Genomic DNA, 27805 nt, shown 5'->3' on the forward strand with positions numbered 1-27805 from the left:
CTGGCATTTGAAGCAGCATCAGCATCTTTTACGCAAGCAGCATCATGAAAGGCTCTTTGAAGCAGAGCAGCAGAGGGATGCGCCTGGTTGTTTCAGCTCCCGATGGACAGGGAGCCAGGGCAGAGGCCGGGGAAGAGAGGAGGGAGGTTAACAGAGGGATAGGAGAGCAGTCACTGTGGGCTGGTGTTGGGGAGGAATTTCAGTAGGGGAACACAGGACGGTGTTACGTGTTGGGAGAGAAACTAGGTTTTCATTTTAAGCTGCTTATTTAGGTCTCTAAGTTATGGAGATTCTGCACTTCAAAACTAATTAGATTGACAGAGCTTGGATTCGATTACAGGATTTCCAGAAGCAAGAGGGTTTGAAAAAAATAAAATTAAATAGCTGGCCTGGAAATGCTAGCAAGAGAATTAAACACCCGTTGCTGCAACCAATTGTTAAATACATCTAGGCTGGGAAAATGACGACTCCAGTTCCCAAAACCCACTGCACCACTGGCTGCAGCAGGGAGGTGCTCTCCTAACAAACCCAAGTAGAATATGCACAAAAGCATGTTTCCCAGTCCTAGAGGCAGGCACCCTAGAGGGTTCCAAGGCACTTCAGGAAGCACGTGCCTCTCCAGAGGCAGTGTGTGAATCTGGAAGTGCATGGATTGTTCCCTGACCTAGGCTACTGCAGTGAGCAGAGAATCCAGGAGCTGTAGGCAACTGCAGGGCTGGGGCTGAAGAGGGAGGAGATGGAGGTCACATGGAGCAGCACTTGGGCTGACAGGGGAAACCTTACCACATAAAACCCCACCACCTACACAGACAGAAGGTCCCATCCTTACCAGCCAGGACACTGAAGTGTTTTCTGCACCAGAGGGGCCAGCCCAGCACTGCCCAAAACATGGGACCATTACACAGCTGTGCTCCTGAAATGACAAAGCAAGGGAGCAATGGCAGAACTACTCTTACAGCTCGCCTTTCATCAAAGCCTTTGCTCCTCTTCCTGAAAGAACTCCCTCTTTCCCACTCTGAGATCACAGGAATAGCAGTGGCTTTGCAAGGCTCAACAGCAGAGCCAGAGTGGCCCTTTTTAAAATCCCAGAACTGCCAGCTTCAGTACCTCTTGAAACTCCTAGAGCTCTCTCCTCTATGTGCAGGTGTCCAAAGAAATTCGGCTTGGGGCCTGAGGGGTTGCCAGGGGAACCTTGCCTCCCAATGTGGCATCAACATGATGGGCTGGGTTTGTTTAGCTACTGGAGAGCTGCACCTGGCCATGCTCTGGTTGCTATATGTCACCTTTTCACCCTCCTCAGGTTTGGGAAGAGCACTCTGGACAGCAGCACCCCACACAAGCACCACAAGAGCAGAGCACGCTGTAGGCAATACTGAGGCTGTTATCCTCCATTTAGACTACAGAACGACGTCTTGGCTATCGTCACAGAAAGGCTAAGTTATATTTACTCTGAGCCAAACAAATTCCCCTCAAACAAAAGGCAGGAGCTGCAGTGAACTCCAGGGAAAGCCTGCAGGGTACACTGCTTTGATTAAACAGAGATGGCAGGAAGAGTTGCAAATGTACACAGTACATCTCACTTGTTTGTGCTCGGATTGTCAGTCTCAGTGTGAAAGCAGCTCCCCCTTCAATGTTGCCACTGAAGGGCTTGATAAAGGATGTGCTCAGTACTGCAACACAGCAGCAGCAGCTATCTTCCTTTTGCCTGACACCTTCCACACAAGAGAGCCTGCAGAACTCCCCTGCCACTCCCAGGGACTTGGAGAACAGTTCTCACCACTGAAATGTGGGTCTCAGTCGAGCTGGGAAGAGGTGACACTCTGGCAACACGCTGCTGCCACCACTGACACGAGGTAAAGGAGGGTTTAAAGACAGCAGTGCCATGCCCAAGGGTCCTGAGAGCTGCCTTGTTAACATTGTACACAGTCGGGTCGAGGAAAGGGAATTTAATGAATAGCAACTTACAAAAGACCTTTATAGACCTTTTCTGAAAAGACCTTTTCTGCATTCATCCACGCAGGGAACTGTAGGAGACAGAAAGAAGAGAGGAAAAAAAAAAGATAATGGCACAAGGCAAAGACATCTCAGCACGGACCTGAAAGGCTACAGGAAAAGCCATCAACTTCAAAAGAACCTTAACATCTTATTTCTAATGAAATGTATAATTCTACCAGTCTGAGCGCTCTGAGCTGAAGGGACTCTCCCTGAAAAACCAGAGATGGACATTTCTGAGCTAGAGGAAGAGGCCATGCTTGTCAGCCTGCAGTGATGGGGGCAGAGGAGAGAGTGGGCAGTGACACAAACCACCTAGTAAGGTCTGTCCCTGCAAAAGAAAGGCAAAACCACAATGAAGTAGAAAGACACATTATCCTTTTTTTTTTTCCTTTTTTTTTTTTTCTTCACTGTAAGACTCACCTTATGGCAATGTTTTTGCTCTAAATACTCCAAGAAGCCTGGTCACTCACTGTTGGTACAGCTACTAGGAAAGACACCTTCAGAGGGACTGGACACTGTGGATAACACACGAGGGATCTCAGTATGAGGCACGGTCGACTCCAGTAGCCACATGGTTGACTCCAGTAGCCACACAGCAGAAAAGCTGCCTGGCTGAAGTCTAGGAGCCTGCAAAAGGATAAAAAAACACAGAGTAGACTGGATTCATCCTGATAACCATCACCCAAGGACTCTTACACACAGGCAGAGGTGTTATACAATAACAAAATCGAGATCAGAATCCATCCTGGAGGTGTTTTCACAGAAACATAAGCTATGTTTGGAGAGAACTTGAGGACCCATCGCCTGTCTGATGGTTGAATAATGACCACAGCTCCCTGCTGGGTCTGCTTCTCTCCTCCCCAGCCCATCACTAGAGGGAGCTGCTATTACCTCGTTTCTCTCAGCCCCCACCTGTCTGCTCAATACTTTTATACGAGTATCGTGCCAAATTCTCAAGTCTTAGGTGAGCTGTGCTTTCCTCTACAGCAACAGTGAGAAACAACTCAGGTTCTTATTCTGAGATGCCTATCTCGAGTAGCTCAGATAAATTACATTCTTTAATTACCTGTTTCTCAAGTCGAGGGTAGCTATCCTGAGTGTTCACAATGAATCATGTTGCTGTTATCCTGAAAAATGAAAATGTTCAGCACAGTGGTCGCTTCTCTGGAGCTCCTACATACAGAGCAGAATTTGTGTTATGACAGCAAGCAGATGGAGAAAGAAGGCTAAACCATCTTTCTTAAAAAGAAAAACTGTTCCTTCTGCATTAGCAAAGGGAATATAAATGTCTCTTTGGAGTCACTTCCTCATCAGAAATGCTTACTTTCCTTGCATATTGCCTGGAGCTCCCATGAGGAATGTGGCTAAAAACCATTTGTGTGTATGTGCACAGGGTGCCAGCCTTGCAGGTGATTCTGCAGTGGGCACTGGGCTGGAGTTCTCTGAGCTCTCAGCAGATGATTCAAGAGCACAGTATAACAATGTACCTCTGCTCTCCTCCAGAGAGAGGAGTACAAAAGACCATCATCCTTTAGATGCAGAGAGACAAAGGCCAGAAAAGGGCCTGAAGGGAAGAACGAAAAACAGAAGAGGTAAGGCAGAGGGAAGAAAACACAGATTAAATCAGCAAACAAGTTTCAGGACAGCAAAAGGATGTACCTGAACACCCAAAGGGAGATTACAACTACTGCACTTGCATTCAGAACCTGCATTTGGCTGTAACCACACACAGCTTTCATACATCCAGCAGACGCTAAGCAGCGTGGATATTCTCCCTGTTAACCACAGTCCTAGCATCACAGCCACTGCACATTATGCCAGGGCCTTTGTGGAGCTGAAGTCAGCATGGAGGCAGCAAGAGCTACAAAGGCAACACCAGTCCCATTCTGTCAGACATCTCTGGGTTCTCAGATGCCCAGTAACCAGCATGCTCATATTGCCAGCTCTGCTGCAGGAGCTCTGGAATTGCATCCTCCCTTCTCTCTAGCTCCACCCTTAAGGAAACTTTTAGGAACTTGGTGTCTTTGGCACTCCTTACCTTCCATTAAGTATGTCAAACCATTGCCAGGATCATACAAGCAAGGGACTGGAGGGCATAAGCCAGGTTAAGTTGCCAAGAAGAAACAGAATTTTGTGTCCATTTTTCTGCAGCTTCACTGCTCACCTCTGACAACAGAGGTGTGCTCAGACTAAGTCTGTGGTCTGGTGCAAGGCCCAGCACATGCTGCAGGTTACAAAATCCCAGATGAACAAAGTATAATATATTGCTTCCTTGCTTTCACAAAGCCTGTATTGCCTGCCTTTCTACCCCCTTGGCAGAGGTGGAAGCAGTCATGCTCTTACGCTTCTGGCACTTCATGGAATGCAGCTCTGCTGCCAGGGAGAGGAGAACAGCTTGTGCCTATAGCAGCTCTTCCGAGGGACCTGGAACTCCACAGAGCCTGGCTTCCTCAATAACCCAGGCATCCCCCTGGAGCTCTCAGGATCAGTCATCGGCTGGCTACAGCACAGTGCCATTTTCCTCAGTAGCAGAAAATGACTGAAGGCTACACGTGGCAGTTAAGGTGTATTTGCCTGGCACAAGCATGAGCAGTTCTCTTCCTTCAGGTAGCATATCCCACATCTTCAATCAGTCACTAAAGACTCTCTTGAAAGACCATTTGTCCTGATACCTGCTGTGCAGACCTCAGCCTCCTGTATTCACACAAGTGTGGGAAGTGCTGTGCTACAGCCACACATTTCCTTGGAAGATTTGCATGACTGGGCTCTACCTGACAAAGAGGCGGCAGGTCCTCTCATGCATCCTGCTTGGCACCAGTCAGCTTCAGCCCAGCCAGGGTTTTTGGAGTGGCCCTGACCCACACAGGACAGTCAGCCAGAGGCACAGCAGCACCTCCAGGGTCTGTCAGAGAAAAAGGACAGCCAAGCATGTTTCCAGAGCCTGGTGTTATGAAAACAAGTAAACTCCCAGGCTCTGGCACAGAAGTGCTTTTTGGCCCATGGCAGCAGGCCATACCTCTATCAGCAGCTGGCTGAGCTGAGTTCCTGGCAGGTACAAGGCAGTGTTAAGAGACTTGACACCTCCCATCACTCACTGCAACACCCAGGCACTTACTTGCCATAGCCCTTCCATTTCCAGGCTCACATTTTTCAGCTTGCTTTCTTATGAAAAAGTCCTAGCACATTTACAAGAACTGTATTAAGAGCCAGGGGGTGGGGGAGGCAAGAGAATTTCATAAAAGCTAATCCAAGCTTACCTGTGAGCTGTAACCTGCACAGCTCGAGGCCAAGGACTGCTGTCCCACAAGCACCCCACTCCTTGCTGCTGCACATGTGTGTGCTGGACACCTACAGCTGGCACAGGCTCTGCTGAGGCACCATTTATGACATTCCTGGATCTTGGCTGATGGCTCCTGCTGCTCCTTAAGGATTTAGAGGTTGGTGCTACCTCCCGGCTTCCTGCAAGCACGCTCTGTAGAGCACACCTTTCCATATAGAAAGAAGCCAAAGTTACACACTGCTCTCACCTGGCCTGCACTGCAGCCTGCTCAGACAGAGCACTCAACACTCTGAACACATCTCACCTTGCCAAAGCCTGTCTTGGATTCCCAAAACCACTGCTGCCTCAAACAACTTCCTGCTGGAAAGCAAGTGTGCTGGTTTTGGCTGGAATAAAGTTCATTTTCTTCACAGTAGCTAGCGTGGGGCTGTGTTTTGGATTTGTGCTGGAAGCAGTGCTGATGGTGCAGGGATGTTTTCCTCACTGCTGGGCAGAGCTTGCACACAGCCAAGGCCTTTTCTGCCCCTCAGCCCATGGCTGAGCTGGGGGGCTCAAGGAGGTGGGAGGGGACACAGCCAGGACAGGTGACCCCAACTGACCCCAGGGATGTCCCAGAGCAGAGGGAGCCCTGCTGGGCACGTAAAACTGGTGGAAGGAGGAGGAGGAAGGGAGAACATTCAGTGATGGTGTTTGTCCTCCCATCTCCTGGGGATGGCTGAACACCTGCCTGCCCCTGGGAAGCAGGGAATGAATTCTTTGCTTTGCTTGAGCACATGGCTTGTGCTTCCCCTATTACACTGTCTTTATCTCAACATGTATTTCTTTCACTTTTACCCTTCCAACTCTCTTTTCCATCCCACTGGTGGGGGAGTGAGCAAGTGGCTGTTTGGGGTTTGGCTGCCAGCTGGGATTAAACCATGACAGCAAGTCACCTCCTTGCATGATTTTGGTGTCATTGCATGGTTGCTGGGGGTAAAAAAAATCCTAAATTCAGCCACTGGCAAAGAAAGCAGGAAGTTTTCTTCCAGCACTATTGATTCTCCTCCTGGTACCTTGGAAACGAGAAGCCTCGGGAAGGGGTCAAGGAAGACTCCACATCTAACACCAGGTTTTACAGCAGATATTAAATACAGACTCCCAACTGTGACTCCTGCCCTTAGCTAATCAAAATAAAACTCTCCCAACAAAAAGGCTGACTTACAGTGGGGTAGAGACACAGTCGACTCAGAAAATAATTATGCTTCCCAATTCATCCCAGAAATGTAGGCAAATATTTAAAATTTGCTGTAAAATAAGGCTCATGCTTATTTTACAGGGTAAACAGTGCTGGAAACAGGACTGTGAGGTTTACATTTTATACCTTCAACAATAGTGTCTGCATACATGCAGGGAACAAGGAAAGCTCAAACATCCAGACCCACAGCACAGCCATAATCAAAAAGGCTCGCTCTTTATTTTAAACATAAAAAGAAACATTGTACACAGCATTGTTAGAACTATTCAGTACCTGCATTCCAGAATTGTGCCCAAAACTTTATTTTATAACTTTGAAATTAAAACAAAAGAAAGAAAATATCTTGCCCTTCTGCTGTATGATGTTCAAGGTTGCCCTGGATCGAAATTCCAAGTGCCTGGAGGAATTTACCAGCTTAACCAGGAGACGTGGCAATGCAAACAGAGGAAGATCAATGTGAGCCCTTAGGATACTTTGACAATACCACAGGTTGCAGCAGGGAGAATATGGATGCTTGTACTGCACCACAGGCAGCTTACTCTTCTGATACTCTGCAGGTTTAATACACAACCAGATGCACACACACCTTCACTCACACAAACCCTGGTCACACACAAAATAATAATAATAATAGCAATAATAAAAACATGAAAAGTGACCTAGATTTTTTTTTTTCCCTTAGAGAGAAGACTCGCACTCTGTTTTTAAAAAAGGGGATAATACAAAATTGGCACAAGTAGAGGGAAACCTGGGGGCTAGGTGTAGCCCATCAGCTTCTAACCTTCCAACTACAGCAAACACAGGGTGGAATGGGGTGCAGCATTGCCTTCCAAGGGGCTGTCAGCAGTACAAGCTAGTGGCAAACTTCCTTCACTTGGAGTGACAAAGATGGTTTGTTATGGGCCGTGAAGGAAGGACAGCATTAGATAAGGACACGGGGACCTTACACTAGAGAAGAAGGGAGCCCTGACCAAAATAACCCTGAGTTTTTTTCCAGCAGGGAGGAAGTGTGCTATATTGTGTGTTTGGGAGGAGCTGGCGGTTCCCTGCTCATCCATTCCCTAATTATTGCATTATAGTCATGATTCTCTCTCCCTAAAACTTAACCAAGGGCATAGATAGACAAGGAGTCAGTCTGCCAGGACAAGAAGTGACTGATGCTGTGCTTAGAACTTCACCACCACTTCCACCCCTCCCAAGATGCCCCAATGCCACCAGCCTTCTGAGAAGAAAGCAGATGTTACTGCAGGAAAGAAGCTGCTAGATCAGCCAGCATCCCAAACATCATAATGGTGTTTTATAACATCCCAGGAAAAAGCAAGATTTCACTACAGCAGAGACAGGAGAGGAAGAAAAATTCTTGCTGTCAAAGTAGTATCTGAGTGAATCCTTTCCTGAACTCCCTTTGGAAAGCACTGCTACAGATTTCTGGGCTTTCACAGTAGAAGCTAGAAACTGCTTCTGCCCTGTTCTTTAGGAAAGGCAATTAAGTCTGCCTGCAACAGAGGCCTTTTCAGAGCTCTTCCAGAAAGAAAAACATCTTTATGCCAGAAAGAAAACTTATTATGTACCTTCAGGCCAAAGTCTTTCAGAGGTTCATAGGTCTGGGGGTCTCAGTTTTGGAATACTACATGAAATGTCTTAAAAAGTCAAATAAAAACTTGCAAGCCCCAACTCTGCAAATTAAGCCTATTTTGAAGATGTTTCATATTAATCTTTCAAAAACCCCTGGACACCTCTATGCATACAGGTGTGACTGCATGCATGTTCACACACAGAGCTGCCTTCTGGAAAACCCCTTCACGTCAGCCTCAGGACAAAGGTCACAATGCAAGACAGAAAAAAAAAAAAAAAAAAAATCAACTCCACAGTAAGAAAAATTACCACAAAAAAAATCTTCATAGCCCAGATACCAGACCTGCAGCTCCCCTGGAATATGCAGTGGGATGAGCTATTAGAGAAGCAGATTGTCTAGGACATAACTAATGTCTAATCAGGCAACAGCACACCACAGGCACTACCTTCCATGGATGCTCTTCTTTACCATCCTTCATCTTAAAAACCATGGTAAGGATTGAGCCCTGGCCTCAAGTCTGCATTTCTCACCTTTCTTGACGCAAGCCAAACCACGTCTGCGACATCAGACTGTGGTGAAGTCCTACTTCCTCGCTTGTTTGTACACAATGTCCTTGTTCTGACCTTTATTGCTTAGAACACCAGCTGTGCTGGGAAGACAGAATTGATAAAGATGCTGCTCCCTCTCAGGAGCCAGGTCAGTGTATTTGGAAGACCATAGCAGGACTTCTGTACTATAGCACCGAGGAATAGGTCTCAAGCCCATGGGGAAAGCCCTGCTGCAGGCCCATGCTCAAGACCAGGGCTGTTGGAACCTGAAGGATTCTTGCTGCCCTCTTGGGCTTGCTCTTATTCCTACCCTGAGCTGCACTGCAGCTACTGCAGATCTCAGATTCTGCTCACAGGTTAAGGGTTACCAGTGAGTGACTGGCAGAAGCAGCACTGAATTCTGGTCTGTGCATTTGGTAATACATAGTTTACAAGTCTCTAAACATGATCAGTTGGCCAACTGCAGATGAAGATCCATCTCATTACTTTTTGTAAGCCACACTATCACCCGGGGAGCAAGGTCTCCAACCTCTCTGCTGAGGCCAGCAGAAGGCTGAGCCTTGTCCCTAGGTACCACGTGCCCCCCTGCCACAAGCAGAACAGGGTCTCAGGCACGATGTGAGCAGCTGTAGTGGGGAGAAGAGAAGGTGGAAGGGAGGGGGAGAAGGTGGCCATAGGCAGACATCCATCAAATGCTTGTCTGAGGATTGACTCTTCAGGGTTGCCAAGTTAGTCCCTACTCACCACAGCTAAGAGCTTTGAGCACTGAAAATAAAAGGTTTAAAGAAAGTGCTTCAAAGACCTACAGCAGGCAAGTTACATGTCAGGATTAACTGCAATCTCTTGGAAAGCCAGGGAAGAGAAGGCATGCTGACAACCATAAAACAATCCTTTGCCGGAACAGCCTCAGGATGGTTCCGGCACAGGAACCTTCCCTGGCCTTCAACCCAACAGAGAAGTCTCTGAGATACCAAGGTGGAAAGAGAAAGGGAACAGGATGGTGTGATGGGGATAGAGGGGAAAGGTAGATTGGTTAATACAGTGAAAGTCTAACACTTTTACCAGCCTCTTTCCCATTCATCATCCTGCCCACCTTGCTTTCATACAGGGACATCTTTCCAAAACCACGAGGGGGAAATAAAACCAATGAACAAACAAACGAAACAGTAATGAATTTTGTCACAGGGCCCTGCTGAAAGAAGGCTCGACAGTTTGCACATTAGAAGGACATGATCCCTATGCAGAAAGTGCTGCTGGAAAAGGAGAACTCCCAAGTTGCTAAATATGGCCTGATTGTTCTCGGGACACGACGTGTAACAAGGAGAAGCTTGAGGTCCAGGCTGAAATCAGAGAGCAAATGCACTGTCTTGTCTGGGCCTGTGAGCAAGTGTCTCAACACAATCCAAGAGCCCTGTGAGTCTCTCCCGAAATGCAAGTGTGTCCAGCTCCCGCACTCAGTCCATCTCCATCGACATTAGCCGGCGACGCTCTCGTCTCGTTTCCTGCACTTCCTTCTTGCAGCACCAACGGGAGCTACAGTAGCCAATAAGGCAGGATAGGAGTCCAATGACAGTGGCCAGACCGATGCCAATTAACAGGGGGTACTTGAAAGCATCCAGGACTGAAAAAGGAAGGCACAGTTGTTAGATATCACTGAGAAATTCAGACATCCCCTTTATTACTTCTTGACTGAAGAAGGAGAGAATACCACATTATTCAGTCAGGGACAGATTAATTATTTCAGAAAGAAATTACACTAATTTTCCTACTTGATTTCCATCTTCCCAGGTTTGAAAAATTGGTCTTTTACTGGTCTCTCTTTCCTCTCCACCCTAATTCTTTCTCCATCATTTCAAAGCCTTGGAGAGGCTGGAAACTCCCAGAAGAACCTTGGAGTGAGTAGCAAAGTAGAGTTTATTCCAAGAGTCATCCAATTTCTCCAAACAAAAGCATTGGACTGTTTACCCATCAGAGGCAGAGTATGGCTGCATTCTTTGTAATACATTTCCAAAAAGCAAGGAGTGGACTCCTTTATGCTTTGAATTATTAGAATTACTATATATTTACCCTGTCTAATCAACCTTCAAAGCTGGTGCCTAAACAAAAAAAATTGATTTTGAAGTACCTACTGCTCAGTTAAAAGGCAGTAAGAACTGAGAAGGGTTCAGAAAGTACAGTTATAATAGTTATCAGCACAGTGGTGAGAACAAAAGCTTCTTGTTCATTTCAAGTTCCTGGAACTTCCAAAAATGACCTCTCCCGGAAAGATCAAGAAAGCAACTAGTTCAAAATCCCTCCTGTATTAATTTTCCTCCTTAGCTATGTGCTGAATGCAGTATCTAGTGTGCAACTTCCTGCTCATGAAGTCTGGCAACACTTGCAACTCTGGGTGGAAAGCAGACAAGGTATAAAGTGCAGGGAGCAACCTGTCTTGTCATTAGAGAGGGAGGAAGGAGTCAGAGCTCTGATTTTTCTCCTCTCAGCTTTGACACTAACCACAATATGACTAACTCACGTGCCCAATCTGCAAACCAAGGCTTCCTCCAGCAGGCAGCAGAAGGGTTAACACTTGGAGAGAATACCGTGCCCTTGACTGAAAGATGCCTCAGCTACACAAAACATCACCAAGAGGTGATCAGGAAAGAAAAGGCTCCAGTCTTACATCTATTGACTGTTTAGGCAGAACAGATTCTTCTACTCTGAAGAATCCTGAATCAGAAATTGCTAACCGTAAAAAAAGATGACAAAATCTAATGAGATCACCAGAGGCACCTTTAAAAGTAGTTACGGGGAATGTTTGCCACAAAAAGACATAATAAGGTGTTAAAAACTAAATTGAGAACACATGTTTCAGTCTCTTACCATCCATTTTCACAGACAGAAAGATGGGTTTGGCTTTGATGTCAGGCTCCCGCTGCCACACGCCCGTGGCAGAGCGCACCCACGGGGTCACTACGCAGTAGTGGTTCCCAAAGTCATGGTCCTCGCAGCCGTGCACGCGCAGCCGGAATTCCAGAGGGCTGATCCTCTCCAGGCTGAGATCACTGCTCCCATTCCTCCTGCTCTGTGTCACAATCCCTCTCCGGTCCAGCGAGGCCAGCAAGACGGGCTCTCTGTCCAGCGCAAAGGAGCGCACAGCAAACCAGGAGACATCGAAGGACATATCATCTGTGTTTGTGGACAAAGAAGAATTCAGTTGGTGAGTCCTGAAAAGTATTCGTAGTGCCATTTCTCAGCAGAAAGGTTAATCTGTAAGCAGCACAGCCAGCACTGGGCTGACAGCAGAGGCAAGAAAAAAAAAAGAGAAAACAGGAAGAAAAAGAGAGAGTCCCCTGAACAAGTCCTTTCAAGGAAGATTCCAGCAGTGAACTGCAATGAAATGCACTGACAGGAAGAATGGAGTTGTACAGAAAGGGTGACTTACCACAGGGATGACACAGATGTGATTTCTTGCTTTTCTGCCTGCAATTCTGAAATTTGTATTTATCTCTAAGTTTTTACCAAGCAGGCCTAGTATCATAAGAAGTGCTACAGTTATGTTGCACCCATAGTGAAAGAAGGTGGGAGTGCTAGATATTTACTAGCAGAAAGTGATTTGCAGTCACTGTCTTCATGAGGGCCTACACAGCCACAAGATCAGAAGGCTCTATCCTGAAGGCCCCTTCCTTACATTTAGAGTTTGCCTAAACAAACACAAACCCTGCACAGTGCACAAAAAATTACCTGCAACAGTACAAAGCATTCAGGAGCAAAGCCTGACCATGCTGCTTCTGTACACTTTTCCCAGAGTTGTGGGTTACTGTGACACATCAGACATGATGCCTTGTACAAGTTTCACCACCCAAAGACACAGTCTATAATATGGATTTGCAGGAACTTACACTTTTAACACAGCTGACAGGTAGTCAGAGTCCAGCAGCACATCTAGCTCGCTGTGTGTTCATGCAAGGTCCTACTGATCTCATTAACATGTCTCAGTCTTAAGCCTATTAGGTAGATGTAGCTCAGCATCTACTTTAAAAATCACCGCTATTCTTTGCTATCATGAGCCCAGCAACACCTGTCAGAGTCTGAAACCTGGCATGACCTGCAGCCCAGACAGGAAAACCTGCTCCCTTGTTTCCTCACAGGTCTTCTTTCCTGGCACACGAGCAAACCGACGGGCTCAAACTGGAAACAGAAGTTGCTATTTCTGTCCTGAGTTCGGAGTACTGGTACAGTGTGTGCACACCTAAGGCAGTCCCACTGATTCTTGGCAATGTATCAAACCTCCATTTTCTTGTATTGAGAGCTCTGAAAATAAAGTACTGGCAATCTGAAATTTAAAACTGATCTTTTGTCTAACTGAGTTTGCTTTTCTCTTAAACTTTCACATTTGACATCCAGGCTAATGGAGTAACTGAAGCCCTAAGCCTACTGTTGTACTGAAATTGTTTACAGATCTAAGTGAAGATAATTTTTAAGTCTCTATCAGTCAAGCTAGCTCTTGGGCAAAGAAGGGCACCTCCATAATTTAAAGTAAAGGGATGTAAAGGGATAGCCTCAAGTCTTTTACTTGAAGTACATTATCAGCTGGCCACGTGGGACATTCGTCCTTACTACAGAAAAAAACTCAAACAAACCAGTGTTTGGAGTATAATCAACTCCTTCCTAAGGTGCACTGTTTTTACACACATCTACAAAAACAAAACAAAAATATGAGAAAGCACATGTTACTAGCAGAGACAGAGTCTGACCAAACTGCTTTGGGACACAGGCCAGTTTCCTGCCCTACCTGGTGTTCTGGGCAATGCACAGAATCTCGGGAGAGCACCTGGCCTGCTTTGCAGCCCTACAGCAGGAGCAAGTGCCCCAGTCCTACATGGGGTTCAGCACAGGTCACATGGACCAGCAGCCCTCAGAGGAATCCCTCTTGCCTCCCATCCTACAAATACTCCCATGAGATACTTGGCAGAGCACTCGGACCACTTCCCTTGAAACCAAAGTTAATAAAAATTACCATAAACACATGTTCAGTCAAAGAGAGCAAACTCTGACCTCTGCTTTGTGCACTCATCCAAGTGTCTATGGGAAACAGGGCCTCTGCTGGAGAGAGCTCTGTTTATAGAAACCACTCTTCATCCCTGCTGTCAGTTTATGCCAAATACGGTAATAGCACTGGGAATGACCAATTCCTTCCGAAGATCCAAGACTGACGCTTGCTCTTGTGTTTCCAGGTGCTGTAGGAGCATTATGGACACCTTTCAGGCTAAGTCAAATTACACTTAAACACACCACTGACCTTGCTGGAAAGGGTTTAAGTAATAAATTTTGATATTGAAAGATAATAATCTAGTCTTCAGATCCTCAGGCAGCTTTGAAGAATTCTTTCCTTTGAATCACAGATAATTTGAGGTTCCCTTCCCTTCACATGGGTACAGGCACTTGCTGTCATTTTGAAATATTTGAATCTATCTTCTGTAATTACAACATGGGACAACAGTATTATGCCAACATATTTTATTAGCCAGTATACAGTCTGCAATTAGTGACTCACCACAGACAGTCAGAGGGAGGATTTGGCTCCGAGTACTCTGTCACTATCCTCCTTGAAATAGCTTAATGCAGCAAAGTCATCTGATTAATTTCTATATATCTCTGGGTTTCATGCAATAAAAACACAGGCAAATTTAGCAAACACAGGACATAAATCAGGTGCTCTCTAAATACCAAAGATGAACATGCCTAGCAGCTTCCAAGTGCTAATAAATATGTACATTCACTGGCATAAACCAGGTCACACACTTGGCATCTGCACCATTCCACACACCTTGCATCAATGTTGACGAGTCACTCTCAATTTTTGACCCAAATCTACAAAAACTCCACTTCAAGAACCACACTCATACTCAACAAAGGTTTCTTTTCCTGGCTCTTTCTGTGCCACGGTCAGTAGTGTGGGACACCTGGCCAAGGTGAAGGAGAACATCCCAGTGCTCACAAGAGCATCAAGGACCTCAGTGCCACCAGCACATGCAACCCTAAAGGAGCAGAGAGCACTGGGAGCTGGACACTTCAGAGCTCTTTGAGCAGAGTTAGCAGTGCTGCTGTGCTTCCTCCCCTCCTCAGCCAGCGAGGATCATCAACATGTAAAGCACATCTTTATGCACATTTTGATTTGACACACAGGGCTAAGCTGTCTGGGTCTTAGCTACTTCCCTGACCAATCACTCCTCAAAAGAGGGAATCCTATTTCTAGACCAGCTTCTTAGGAACCATACACTTCCACTGCTTAGAATGGAACTCTCTCAGCATCCTGTTACAGTGTTGAATCACAATTTTGAGACCCTTTTTGTTTACCACATTTAAATGAGGTTGAATAGGGCTTCCTAGAGAGCTGAGCAAACCACTTCAAGCCATATAAGGGGTAAACAAGCTGGTTTTGTTAAATTCTCTGGAGTGCCCACTGGGTCTGTCTGGAGCAGATAAAAAACCCCCACATCTCCTTTCAGACACAGTAAGTAATACTTTTAAATCCCTAAGCACACAGCCCAAGAATGGGTGATCTGGGAAGTCTAGAGAGATCATTTGTGAAAATGTGTATTCAACAGAAGTATCAGAAGCAGCTTTTATATCTTCAGGGCACAGAAGAACTACTATTCCCCACTGACACACACACATATTCCCCTCGTATCAATTCAAAACACCAACCACAGCTGCCAAGCCAAAGGAGCACTTCTTTAGATGGAGCAGTTGCTGCCATGTACTGGGCTTAGTAACACACACTCGATTTCAGCAGGGTCTCAAAGAAGCAGAGGAAATTAAAGCATGTAGCAGTCACACCAAAACCTTTTCTACCCTTTTGAAAATTTCCCACAGGGCAGATACACACACTGAAAGCATTGTGAGTTGCCTCTACCAGAAAAGGGTTCAAACCATAAGTGATGCCTCTAGAAAAAAAAAAAAAAAAAAAAAAGGATCGATCTAACAAATGGCACTGACAAAGCTAACTGGTCATTTAGCTTTTCTTCAGCTCCTTGGAAGTACTTTAATTTTTTTTTAATTGTGCATACAAAGAGGGAGGAGAGGTGGCAGCTGACACCCATGTACTACAGGAGGCATATGTACTAATCCACATGCATGCCTGCAAAATTGAGTGTCTGTGTGCACAAGAACAGAGCTGGCTGGCATACCAAATATGATCGAAGGATGTGCATTTAACAGGCCATTTTATGAGGCATCCTGCTCCTCACTTTGCTCACAGGGGACCACAGACCACAGCCCTGCAGCAGGTCTGACATGAGAAGTACAGATGGCCTTGAAAGCCACCACGCCCCTCAGAAGGGAGTCAAATGAATTTGCTCTTTTCTCCTTTCTCATCACATTCCCAAATGGAATGACCATGTCTGTAGTGCAGTCATCTGTTTTCTGCCAGAAGATGCTGATAACTCTTGCCCTGTTTCTCTAAGTGCCAGGTGTAGGCTTTCCCTAACAGTGTGCCTCATGTCCCCAGTGGGATGAGACAGCCCTGCTATTTTCACAGTCTGTCTAACATTTGGCACTAATTTAAAAAGCAAGTCCTCCATTCCAGTTGTGAATTAAACTGTGATACTGACACAGCATAAAGACAGATCAGAGATGAGATACAGAGGAATAAGGTCACCAGTGAGGAACTCCATCTGTTTGCTACCATGCAAGCCCTTCAGCCCTTCCTCTAACCTGCTCCATTAGGAGCCTCCAGCTTCCAAGGCCAAGAAGGCAGATGGATGAGGGAAGTCTGCACACCTTGCATAAATTCCAGCTGTTCCCTGCAGCTCTTTTGCCAGTCTCATCCAGAGGACCAGCAAGGACTGTGTTTCATCACACAGCATGACTGGTTAGGCCCCAAGTCCTGCTCATCCTGCAATTGAAGCCTCAGAGCATGGACTGAAAAGCCCCCTCAAAGCTTGCCACAATACCACATTTTACAGCACTCTAGGTTCATTTGTCTGTGCCTCATCTGCCCCATTCCAGAGTGAAAAATAAAGAAACTAAACAAACCACCAACATGAAAGAAACAAGATAAAAAAACACCACAGAGGTTTGCCATGTCCAAGATGACATTACCCAGCTATGGAACAGATTACAGTGCTGACATTTAAGACTCTGCTCTGGCTGCCCTTGACTGCTGGAAACAGCATCATCTCCAGCTCCAGGGATAATCTATCAATTCAACAGACACCCACAAACCCTTGTGAAGCTGCCCAGTTAAAACTTAACTGTGCTGATCAGCAGCTCCTCAAAAGACAACAGCTTTTTACTTCAACCTTTTTGATTATCCTTACCCTGTCTGTGTTCCTCCCAGTCCAAAGGTACCAAATACACACAAACCCATCCCAATCTCAACTTCAGTGAAGAGACAGGAGAGCCCCACTACTAAGTGGCCTCTTCACAGCATGGATAAGGCTGGAAGGGACCAGTGGAGGTCATCTGGTCCAACCTCCTTTGCTCCAGAGTTATCCTAGAGCACATGACACGGGATTCTGTCCAGAGGGCTTTTGAATCTCTCCAGAGAAAGAGCCTCCACATCATCTCTGGGCAACCTGTTCCAGTGTGTGGTCATCCTCACAGTAAAGAAGTTCCTCCTCACATTCAGGTGGAATTTGTGTTCCAGTTTTCAAGTTTTGAGTCAGGGATGCTGAGTCCTCTTTCACAAGGCAATGCCAAGCTTCTTTAGGCTGCTGAACACCAGCAGAAGCAGCAGCTGCTCCCTGTCAGCAATTATTGCTTTGGAAAGGGAGGCAGCTGCTCTGGGTACTGCCTTGCAACAATACCTGCAAGAGCTTGAGCACACCTCAACGTGGAAGAGGCTTCCTGCTGAGCAGCAGGCACAGGACAGGCTGAGGTAGATGCACAGGCACACATCACTGCTTGCTGTGCCCAATATCCCAGGCTATGACTCTTTTGACAGCAATAAAGTTTACTCAGCTCTTCCTCCCTAACAAGCATTTCAATAATACAATCTACAGACTTCTATCATTTTTTCACAGGCAGCACATGACTGTAATCTAGCAAATTGCTTCCCTGCCACGCACAGATTTAATGTAGAACAGACATCTTGTAATTTCAAAGTGATGGGCCTTTACTAAGCCTGGTACTTTATCTCATCAGCTACTACATCATAAGTAATATTTTCTGCACAGCACCTCTTTTGTAGTGGTTCTTGCGTAGGCTTTTAGGTTTGGCATGAATCACAACAACTTTATATTTAGATATATTAACACATATTTATATTTACATATATATTTGTAGATTTATTTTAAAGAGATGCTTATATTCATATACATAATGACTCAACTCACTCCAAACCCAAATTCTGGGTATAAGAGAGTTACGCTCACAGCATTTTGATGAAAAGCAGCTCAGACAATGCTTGGCAAGCAGCTAGGTTTTGAGCAATTCTTTGAACTCTTTAGCTCTCCATAAAAATTTGCTTTCGTGTCTGCTACCCTTCTCACAGGAACTAGGTACTGTATTTCTTTCTTCCACATAAAAAAGGATGCTCAACTCTGAAGTCCATGAACATTCACTTTGACATTCAGGCTGCAGCAGTCAACTATTATGATTTTTAGATTTACCTTAAGCCTTAAATTCACCCTGAAGGGAGAAGCTGACTGACCAGGTGTCTAAGATTTCTTTACAGATGACCATTTCCTTCTAAATGGCTTAGCTAATGGAACTCCATTCCATTTAAAGGGAATAGTTTTCATGGCCCATCTGATGGCTGTAGGTTGAGATTACCTGCATTGGGGTCAGTTGGTGGGGACAGCAGAAGAGGATTTGATGGTAAGAACATTTTTTCCCTCTCCCCTCAGGAGGTAAAAAGGAAAAAAAACACTTTAAATTGAGCTGTGTAAAAGCAAGCACACTGTCCTGTTTTTATCTAGTTCTACAGAATTGTTCTCAACTCTCCAGCCTCACTCAAAGGACATAGGGTTGTCCTTCTGAAGGCAGATGAGTTGCAAGTGAAATAATTTTGCTGAAATACCTGGCTCAAGTGGCATTCCTTCCGTTGTGATGATACACAGCAAATCTGCCACCTCGCCCTGGTAAATCGTTGGGCTGTCAGAATGCACCGAGACATTGAACACAGGACCTGGAAAAGAGTAACCACAATTATTCATGACAGGCTTTACTTCATGGTCCAACAGCCTTCTTGCACATTTTTGAAGTATTTTCTCCTGGTTTCTAGAGACAGAGCTCTGAAGTAGGGATAAGCAGCCACTTAAGTTTTTTGTAAAATAGTTTTTCATTTTTAGCCATTTAATCCTGTATTAAAACAAAGTACCCAAACCATCGGACCTTTCACCCAGCACACAGGCTGCTCCCCAGATCTGCCTTCTACTCTCCAGCACCAAAGGAGCTGCTCTTCCACTGGTGACTCCTTTAAGAGCATGGGACTTAATATCTTCAGGCTAATCCAGAATGGATCTTTTTGTTGAGGCTGTCAATAGGAATTCAAGTTAAAGCAAAACAGTATCTTAACCACAGCAATGGTTCTACAGTGGAGCTGGAACAGACAATACAAGTAATGCATCTGATAATACTTTTCTGTGGGTTTTCCTTCAGGCTCTGCCACAGATAGCTTCTTCTGTAGATGTCTCAAAGCCCAAGGGTACAGTAACTCCTTCAGCTGCAAAGTGGTGATGATATCAATGAAAACCATTAGGCTGTTTTGAAACACTCAGATACCATGACAACACTGAGATGTTTTAAAAGACTTCTGACATGCCTAAGTTAAAAACCCAAAACTTCCCCAAATTTTGACAAAAGCTGCATCTCTTGTAAAAAAGTAACAAAATCACAACTCCTCAGATATACCAGCATTGTTAATACTCTCTATTTCACAGGGCAGAAACTGAAGAATGTACCAAAATGCCTCTGTGATTTCTCTACTAATCAAGGTGAAGGAGACAAGCAGAAGGAAAGCTAATCCCAACGGTGACCTCCAGGATGCCTTTGGGGGAAAAAGCCAGGGAACCCAAGAAGGAATTTTGGACTCAGATTAAGAAGTAACCCTTTTTACACTCCCTGGACTCCCATTATTACTTGGCTTACCTATTTCTTCTGCACAGCAGCAGCAACAATAAGCACAGAAGGGTGGCTTGGAGGGAGGAAAGAAAAGCTGTTTATTTTCTCTCCTCCACTCTTACCTGCTAATCTTTTAGTACAAGAACCCTACATTTCAAATCCAGTGAAGATCAGTGGCAAATAATGCTTTTAATGAAGAATACTTCAGGAAATCATCCAAAACAACCCATTTGTGCCTTGCCCTCTCAACAGGTTTCTGTGGAAAGCTACACTGATAGCTCACCACATGGCATACCCCATAATTCCCAAACTGAGGTTCTGGAAAGAAACTTGGATGTATCATGAAGCTAGGGCTTTAATTTTTGGTGCTGCTTTTCTAGACTACAAGGGCCTGGCTTGTTTTGGTCAACAGATAATACACAGCATGATAAGAAATCATTTCCAACTACAATGCAATAGTTACTTCTCCAGCTTTCAAAATCCCCTCTCCTCCAATTTTCACCAGTCCTCTGCCCCAGAAGCAGTTGTACTTTTGTACACAGGGGGAATATGCAGACATATCATGTAAGAGTCTGACACCCATTTTGACACTAGAAGGTCTTTCTTAAAATTAACACTGCAAATTGCCCCCCAAACAAGGATAAAAGGGTGGCAGAGATGCAATATATGGATTGTACATGCATTATCCACCAACATGTTTATGCTAGAACATATTTAAGGAAACAAGAGAACAGAATACTGAGATCAGCTGCTCAGGTAGTGACTTCACAAGCAGACTGCAGCCCTAACTTAAGATCAGCATGATGGGATCCTTTTCCTAGGAGATGAACAGAGATTAATCTGAATGCTTCCTCAGCATCTATCTAAACTGGTTTTGTGTGAATTCAATTTGTTTCCTGACATTCACACATACAAACCAAACGATATTCCTTGCAGCCTATTTGATTATTTGTCCTCAGACAAATCAAGACATTGTCCATCCTTTCATTTGGAGTTGGGCAGACAGAAGTTCAAGGTCCTAGGGGATTAAAGGCAGCATGGACCAGGGCACTCCAGCCAACTATAAGCAGGAAAGTCTCAAGCTTTGTGTGAACTGTCAAAGAAAAGAAACAAAGAGGCCGTCAAAATCTGCTAGGAACATCCCTGCATTCCCAGCACAGTCCCTCTGCTGCACTGATCAAAGGCAGAACAGTCCCACAATAATCCTGATACTGTTCATAGCTCAGTCTTTCCTAAATCTATCCTGCAGCAAGTGGGGTGACATCACATCAGGAATACGGGACATGCTCTACTCCAGCAGACAGGCTGGGTGCTGGGAGGGGCTGAGCAAGAGATGAACTGCATGATTCCAACTCTGTCAGGCAAAGGATGGGCTACCTTACCCCTGCCCTGGCAGGTTAAACAAGGAAAGACAGAGGGCACATGGAATTTTTCAGGCTTTATTTCTAGGCTGAAAGTCCAGGTACCTCCTGTATTGAACAGACACTGCCTTCAAACCCTGGCAAACCAACAAACCATAATGTGGAGCAGAGTCAGAGCATTCCTGGACACTGGATGTCACAAGGGTAAAAGCTGAGCTTGGTTGGTCACAATCCAAGGCCATGGATCATGGAAATGCAGCACTCCCAACACACTCCTCAGTTTGGGTCACCAAGCACTTCTCCACCGAGCCTCCCTCATGAAGAGCCAAAACTTCCTAGGCAGGAAGGCTACAAGGCATCAGCTGCATTGGCATTTCAGGATTGTGCTTCCCCTTGGGAAGGCACAAACAGTTCCTTCCTTTTAGTTATTTCCCTAGCAGGTAACATCTCTTGCAAATTACTATCTCAACCTCCAGGGAGAAATCACTGTCCTGTGCTAGAACTGGATATCAATAAAGAGTCAAGAGATGTGTTGGGGGTTGTGCTCCTCCTTCTTAAGCTGAAGAGGGAAAACAACATTTAATTATTAATTATTTAATAATTAATTTAATTATTAATTATTTCTTTTAAACCTAAGCAAGATTAATTACGGTGGAAGTTCCTCAGTTCAGTCTCGAGAACTGAGTTGTGTGGCTGCAACTTCCTAGGGTTATATGTCTTCTTTGGGTGTAGCTCGGGCCTCCTGCCCATATGACCCATGCCCTGAGCCTCAGGCTGTCCTCAGGCATGAAAGGACAAAATAAAGCACCTTCAGAGATTTATTCCCTCCCTTAAGAAATCTGAAAAGACAGGAGGCTGTCTGAGTGCCCCATTCCCCCACCCAATGTTCAAGAGGCCCTGGATCTGGACCACACCGAGCAAGGCTCAGAACACAAAACCCAAATACTTTTCTCAAGTTTTTGCCCTCCAAGACAAAACAAACAAAAAAACCACACAGAAAAGAGGCTGAACATCTCAATGCCAAGGTTACAGATACAGGCATGTGGTAAAACAGGCAAGTCCCAGCAGACACTGATGACACTGGCTCAGGGTCCCAGCACCGTCACGCTCAAGCACTTACAGTGTCACTGGAAGGGTTGGGGAGGTGACAGGAACTCTCTCCTTCAGTGAGATATGAGTTAGTGCTATACCAACACCAAGGAAAACAGAACTCTGCAGATAACAGACCATGTGGCTTTGGCCATCTTGCCACCTGCATTTAATAGTTTGAAGTACTCTTATTGGCACCTGCTGGTCACTCAGGAGAACAAACAAACCACTTTAGTTTCAATTGCAGGGCTGACAGATCAAGCATGACCTGTAAAACTCATCAAGAACAAAGCAAACTTAAATGATTAAAAGCTGTTCATGAGCTTGAAAGCTGAGAAATAACTGGATTTTAATAACTTCAGATTTGAAGATAAGTGCCATTCCCTCAGATAATTTGGAAGCAAAAGAGCACAGATTTACAAAACAAAGCAGCATTCACAATTCTAAGAGCTAAGCATCACAAACTGCCATATTCTGCTGAGATCTTTGATTTACAATAAGCCAAAATATATGTTCCTCACTGTAAGTAAGGCCTTAAGTAAGCTTAGATAAAACCCCCAAATAAGTTTTCTTCTTTATTAAAGTAATAACCATTTTATATTAAAAAGCATCTGCAGTCAGAAAAGTGAGAATTCTCAGAGCACTTCTTGACTCCTAACACTTGAAAAACACCACACAACTTTAAACAGAAAGTGAAGAAATTGAGGTTAGAAGTTTACTAGTACAAATCCAGAAGTGCTTAAAGAGAAACTAGCTTCCAGAATCAGGATTTGTTCAGTGTACTTTTCTCTGAATGTTCCCTTTTATGTTAGATCTCAGTGCTCAAACTGTTGATTTCATGTTACCAGGAACGTATCTCCAGGACTCAGATCCAATAGTGATGCAGTTTTCAGCTAAAAAGTGCTATGCTAATTCTTCTACATATAAAAAGGAAAGGAAAAAGTGTTTTTAAGTTGAACCAAGATTTGTTTATTACTTTGTCCTCAATCAGATTCACACTGAAGGGGCTGCAGGGTGGGAAAGAGCTGTTGAAGTTGATCGAGTTAATTTACTCAACCTAAAAATTTACAAATTAGAGACAAATTCTGAGCCCTCTTTATGTGATGTCACCCCATTTTCTACCCACTTTCCTTCCCTGTTCAGTAATCCAAACACTTTAAATCTGCAAGAAAAATGGGAAAAGGAAAGAGAGTAAAACCAAGAGCCAGTTAAAATCCAGTTCTGTAAAAGAAGAGGTCCTAATCATCTAGGGTCCTAGGTGATGTTTTGTCTTCTTTGATTATCATTTTCCCCTGTACTTCTCTGCAGAAATCAAGTATAGTCTCCCCACAGACAGGAGCTACTTTTATTTTCCAGCCAAGCAGAGAAGAGAAAGGTCAAGTAATCTGATGGCAACAGAGACCCAGGGCAGACTGTTCCCTCCAAGAAGTCCATGCCCAGTCCATTACTGACCAGGGGGGCTGGAATTCCTGCATGCAGCTTCCCTGCTTCCAATCACACAGCACCACAGACCACAATGGGAAAAACAACTGATGCAACCCACGAGTTCTGCATCGTCCAAAATATTACTCATCTCTGCCCTGGCACCAAATCATTCACTCTTCAACCGAGAATTCCATGACCTGCTTTTCTCCAGGTAATGAGTTCCTTCACCTCCACTTTTCCAGACCCCTTCTTGGTGAAGCTGTTCCCTAACAAGCTTTACCCCAAGCCTCATAATGGCTGTTACTGGAAGAAACCCTCAGTAGTTAAGTCTGTGGTTTCTACTTCCAGCTACAAATTAATGTGCACAGGCACAAAGGCACACAATGACAAAGCACGTTCCTGCCCATTAACAGTGGCTGGAAAATACCAGCATTTCTTGCCAAAGACTTTCTGCTGCACTGCTTTTCATTCATTTCCGTGATTAAGCTTTCTTTCCTTTAAGAAACTTTCTATTCGCCCTTCTTGAAATTGAGTATCTCTCGGGGTCATTGGAGGGCATCATTTCATTTTAATTGCAAGTTCAACATCAATACTCAGCTCATATTTCAGCAGCTCTTGGTTTATCTCAGCTTCTTCCAAAGTGAATGATAATACATTGCTGTGCAATGAGCTCACATGCAGATGTAATCCAGAGTTGAAGATTTCATTGAGATATTTCCCTTACAAGTTCTCTTTTATTTTTGCCTCTCCAGAACTTTCTACCCTCTGCTGAGTGGCACAGAGCAGAAACAGCTCAGAGCACAGCCAAGCTCCAAATGGTTCCTTTTCATAACACACTCATCAACATGAGATTAAAAGCTTCCTTCTCCCTGCTTCCTTCAAGAGAAAGGAAAGTAAGTCAGTTCTGTGGAAATCCCTGAGAGTGTGTAGCAGGCAAAGACATTCTGAACACTAACCTGGGTTGCCCTGCTCATGGTGAAAGGGTTTGAAAATTAAAGGACAAATGCCAAAACAGAGTTTATGAAGCTGGCTTCATACACTGGAATGACAAGAACAGCAAGGGACAGAAGACAGGTGTGTTCCAGGCTGAAAGAAAGGCTCTGTACACATGCATCAACCAATAGCTCAGGAGGAGAGAGGATGCACTGGAGTAGAAACAGTGCAATGAAATTAAGAGAACATTTCAAGACAGACACTGGCAGCTGCTCTTGTTCCTCACATCACTGAACAACCTTTTAAAAAAGACATGGCAGAACCTCTCTGTCCTACACTGTGAAGACAAACAAAAAAGCACTGAGGAATATTAAATTCTTCATATGGGACAGCTTCCCCTGCCCTCCAGATAAGTTTATTTTGCTTACAGCAGCTGGACGAAAGGCATTCGTTCCAAGAAAGTGGTCTAGTGATCCATGTTATTCATGAGGTCATACCAGAAGATTCACAAGATCCTCTCTGGTCTTAAAATATATCCAGCAAAGAACAATTGACCAAATATTTGAAAACTAATGGCCTAGAAGGCTCCTCCTCACCACACTCCCGTACCCTTGCTTCCAGTTCTTATAGTCCAGTGGACAAAATTTGTTTTTTAGTTCTGGATGTTTCAAACAAACACCTTTATATTAACATTTCAGATCATTAACCAAATGGAATAAATACGTCCCTTTGCAACAGCAAGTGAAGAGGAGAACTCTGCTTGCAGCCAGCAAGTTCTGCCTTGGATGGAAAGAATCTGAGCAAGACATTTTCCACAGATGTTCATGGAAAAACATTTCAGAGCACTGCCACATTTCAAACCTATTGTGGCAGGAAACACAGAAGTTTCACGTGTGCAGTCCCCAGCTCATATATGAAAAGCTCACAGGCCCCTGCCACTCAGGGAGATCACATTGCACAATGTGTATGCATGCTTAAAAAGCCCCCTCTTTGAAACATCACTCAGCTCAGAGAGATCTGTGAGAGAGTCAAATCGGAGAGGAGGATTTCCAGTCCCAGCAAGCCTCACCATCCCCCATCAAAGGGGAATCAATAAAAACAACTGAGAAAGAAATTCCTCCTAGGACTAAAAGCTTCATGTAAAATCCTTTAAGGGCTTCCTTTTGCTGAAAATGCTGCTTCCTTATTGATCCCTTCCCCACTCCAACAGCCATGATGGAAGCTGAAAATGCTGCCCAAGCCCAAGATTTCAAAGCATGGAGGAGACTGGATAACATTCTATTTTTCAAAATTACACTGTATTATATTCCCTCCAGCAGTTATAGGCAAGTTGTATTTCTGTTACACTTTGAAAAAATCAGTGCAATTGACCCCTTAACAGTTTTCCTATCCAGGACAAACGTAAGATCATCATAAGATAACACACCCCACCCTCCCTACAACTCAGGATTCAGCACATTGGTGCTCCACAGCTTTTTTTTTTTTCCCCAGTTGCCTGGAAAGCTGCATGCCCCTCTTTTTTCCTCCACCTTTCCTGTTAGTATCTTCCCTCCAATTTTGGGGAAATTCTCCCTGCAAACATGGAGGGATATTTCACCATGCCCATTAGGGAAATTCTGCCTTTCACCAGGCCCATTAGGGAAATTGTGGCACCAACTGATTTTTTCTGAAGAACAAGTTTGACAGCTGCTTGTGCTACAGGATGCAAGAGAAGGGTGTGATATCTGAGCTCTGCTTTCATAGCAGCTCCACAACTTTACATTTACCTCTGGCTCCCTGACTCAGTCTGCATCAAAGACAGGAGGCTTCAGCAAACAAAACCAAAGTAACACACCCACAAAACATCTTCTGTCTTGTATAATTAATTCCAGATGATTCCCCAAATAGTAATTCCACAGTTGGTTCATTCTAGCTGTGCTCATGGCATGTTCTCATCGTGCCCAGAGGTGAATATCCAGCAGGGATATCTGAGTAACAACTGAAGGACACAAAGTTCATCTATCAATTAAAGAAAATTGCAGGTATTTCAAGACAGATTTTGCTACGTGCCAAGATTATTTTGGGAAATAGCACTCCAGCAAATTGTGCCTGGGATCTCATTTCTTTCTTCATTCTTTTGTAAAGAATGAAAGGCTGACAGGGCTTTAGGACCACCCCTCCCCCTGCTCCAGCCCTGCTACTGGAATTCACACATTCCCAGGGCACTTCTACACGCTGCCTCCCTTTCTTCACTCCACGCTCCAGAAATCCTATCTGGGTGAAGGGGCTGGGAGGAGAGGCTGACAGCAAAATAAGTCAAGACTACAACACGCACACTTCCCTCCCTCACATTGCTCGCAGGTTTCCCTCTGAACATTGGGTATCAAAGCATCCCAGCAATGGATGGGAGTTCCAAGTGACACAAACAATGTTGGGAGAGGCACCATCCACCACTTTTGTGCAGGAAGGCCTCCACATAGGAACTTGGAGGGGAAGGCTGGGGCTTGGGGCTTATTTCATTTTTGCTGGTTTCTTTTATCACCCCCTTTGGAAAATACTACTCTCCCGCTGTGTCTGACCCAGATAGAAAGAGCAATAAGGCTAAAACTGCAGTCCACTAAACCATCTTGAGAAATTACCTAAAACTGAAAGAAGCTGAGTCAATGTCCTCTGTCTAGCCAGCTTAGATCAAAGCTGCATCTCAAAGCTTCCTATAAAATGACATCCTCGTTGCCAGGCTGTCCTACTGTGATCTGCCCTTGTCCTTTCCCCGGTGTGCTATATAAGCAAGTTCAGATCCTAGGAACCACATCATCTAGAACAATTACCTTAGCTGTGGATCCAACCAGAAGTCAGGCTGCTCTTGCCTAGACACAGACACATCTCCTAAATATGCTACAGCCTGTTACTACCAGCAGAATATGAGCACGAAAGCCCCATCAGCTCAAAGCCCCACCAGCTTGGTTTATCAAATCAAGAGAGGAGCCCTTTACTCACATATGCACCAGTGTTACGAAAACAGCTCCCACGGCACTTCCCAATAATATAACGTGACAGAAGTCAGGGTTAACATGCATCTCTGATGATCCAAATCAATTCTATTTGTCTCTCCCTCCCCCCAACATTATATCAGGACCAGAATATTTCCATAGAAAAGTCTCAACAGGCAGGCTTTGTTACAGCTGAAGGTAAAGGTTTCAGCAAGCAATTGAGGAACAGGATGTCCTTCTGGGTACTGAAATTCATCCCAATTTGTGGAGCTTTGTAGTTCAGCCACGAGGGACCTCTAAGGTCTTGCAGTGGCAGGATACACCGACTGAGATGGCTGAAATGTTA

General features: G+C 44.8%; 2 protein-coding genes and 1 long non-coding RNA gene across 4 annotated transcripts in view; all 3 read right to left on the reverse strand.

Annotated features, from left to right (window-relative positions):
- Positions 1–27805, reverse strand: part of LOC147654432 (uncharacterized) — a 749593-nt gene that overhangs the window by 510782 nt on the left and 211006 nt on the right. The window lies entirely within an intron of this gene.
- LOC147654437 (uncharacterized) lies at positions 2372–5566 on the reverse strand. Its single transcript, XR_015285219.1, has 3 exons — positions 5253–5566; positions 3062–3122; positions 2372–2622 (listed from the first exon to the last, which is right to left on the reverse strand). It is a non-coding gene; the product is annotated as an uncharacterized LOC147654437 (long non-coding RNA).
- Positions 6707–27805, reverse strand: part of PTGFRN (prostaglandin F2 receptor inhibitor) — a 66109-nt gene continuing 45010 nt past the window's right edge. For both annotated transcript variants that reach the window (XM_086883571.1, XM_086883572.1), the window contains exons 7-9: positions 18640–18747; positions 11496–11801; positions 6707–10254 (exon numbers count right to left, since the gene is read on the reverse strand). In XM_086883571.1, coding sequence (XP_086739697.1) covers positions 10088–10254; positions 11496–11801; positions 18640–18747 — 581 coding nt within the window. In that variant the 3' untranslated portion in view covers positions 6707–10087. The remainder of the gene's footprint in view (positions 10255–11495; positions 11802–18639; positions 18748–27805) is intronic.

The sequence above is a fragment of the Cyanistes caeruleus genome, chromosome 3 (assembly GCF_971803275.1).
Source record: "Cyanistes caeruleus chromosome 3, bCyaCae1.hap1.1, whole genome shotgun sequence".
Lineage (NCBI taxonomy): Eukaryota > Metazoa > Chordata > Aves > Passeriformes > Paridae > Cyanistes > Cyanistes caeruleus.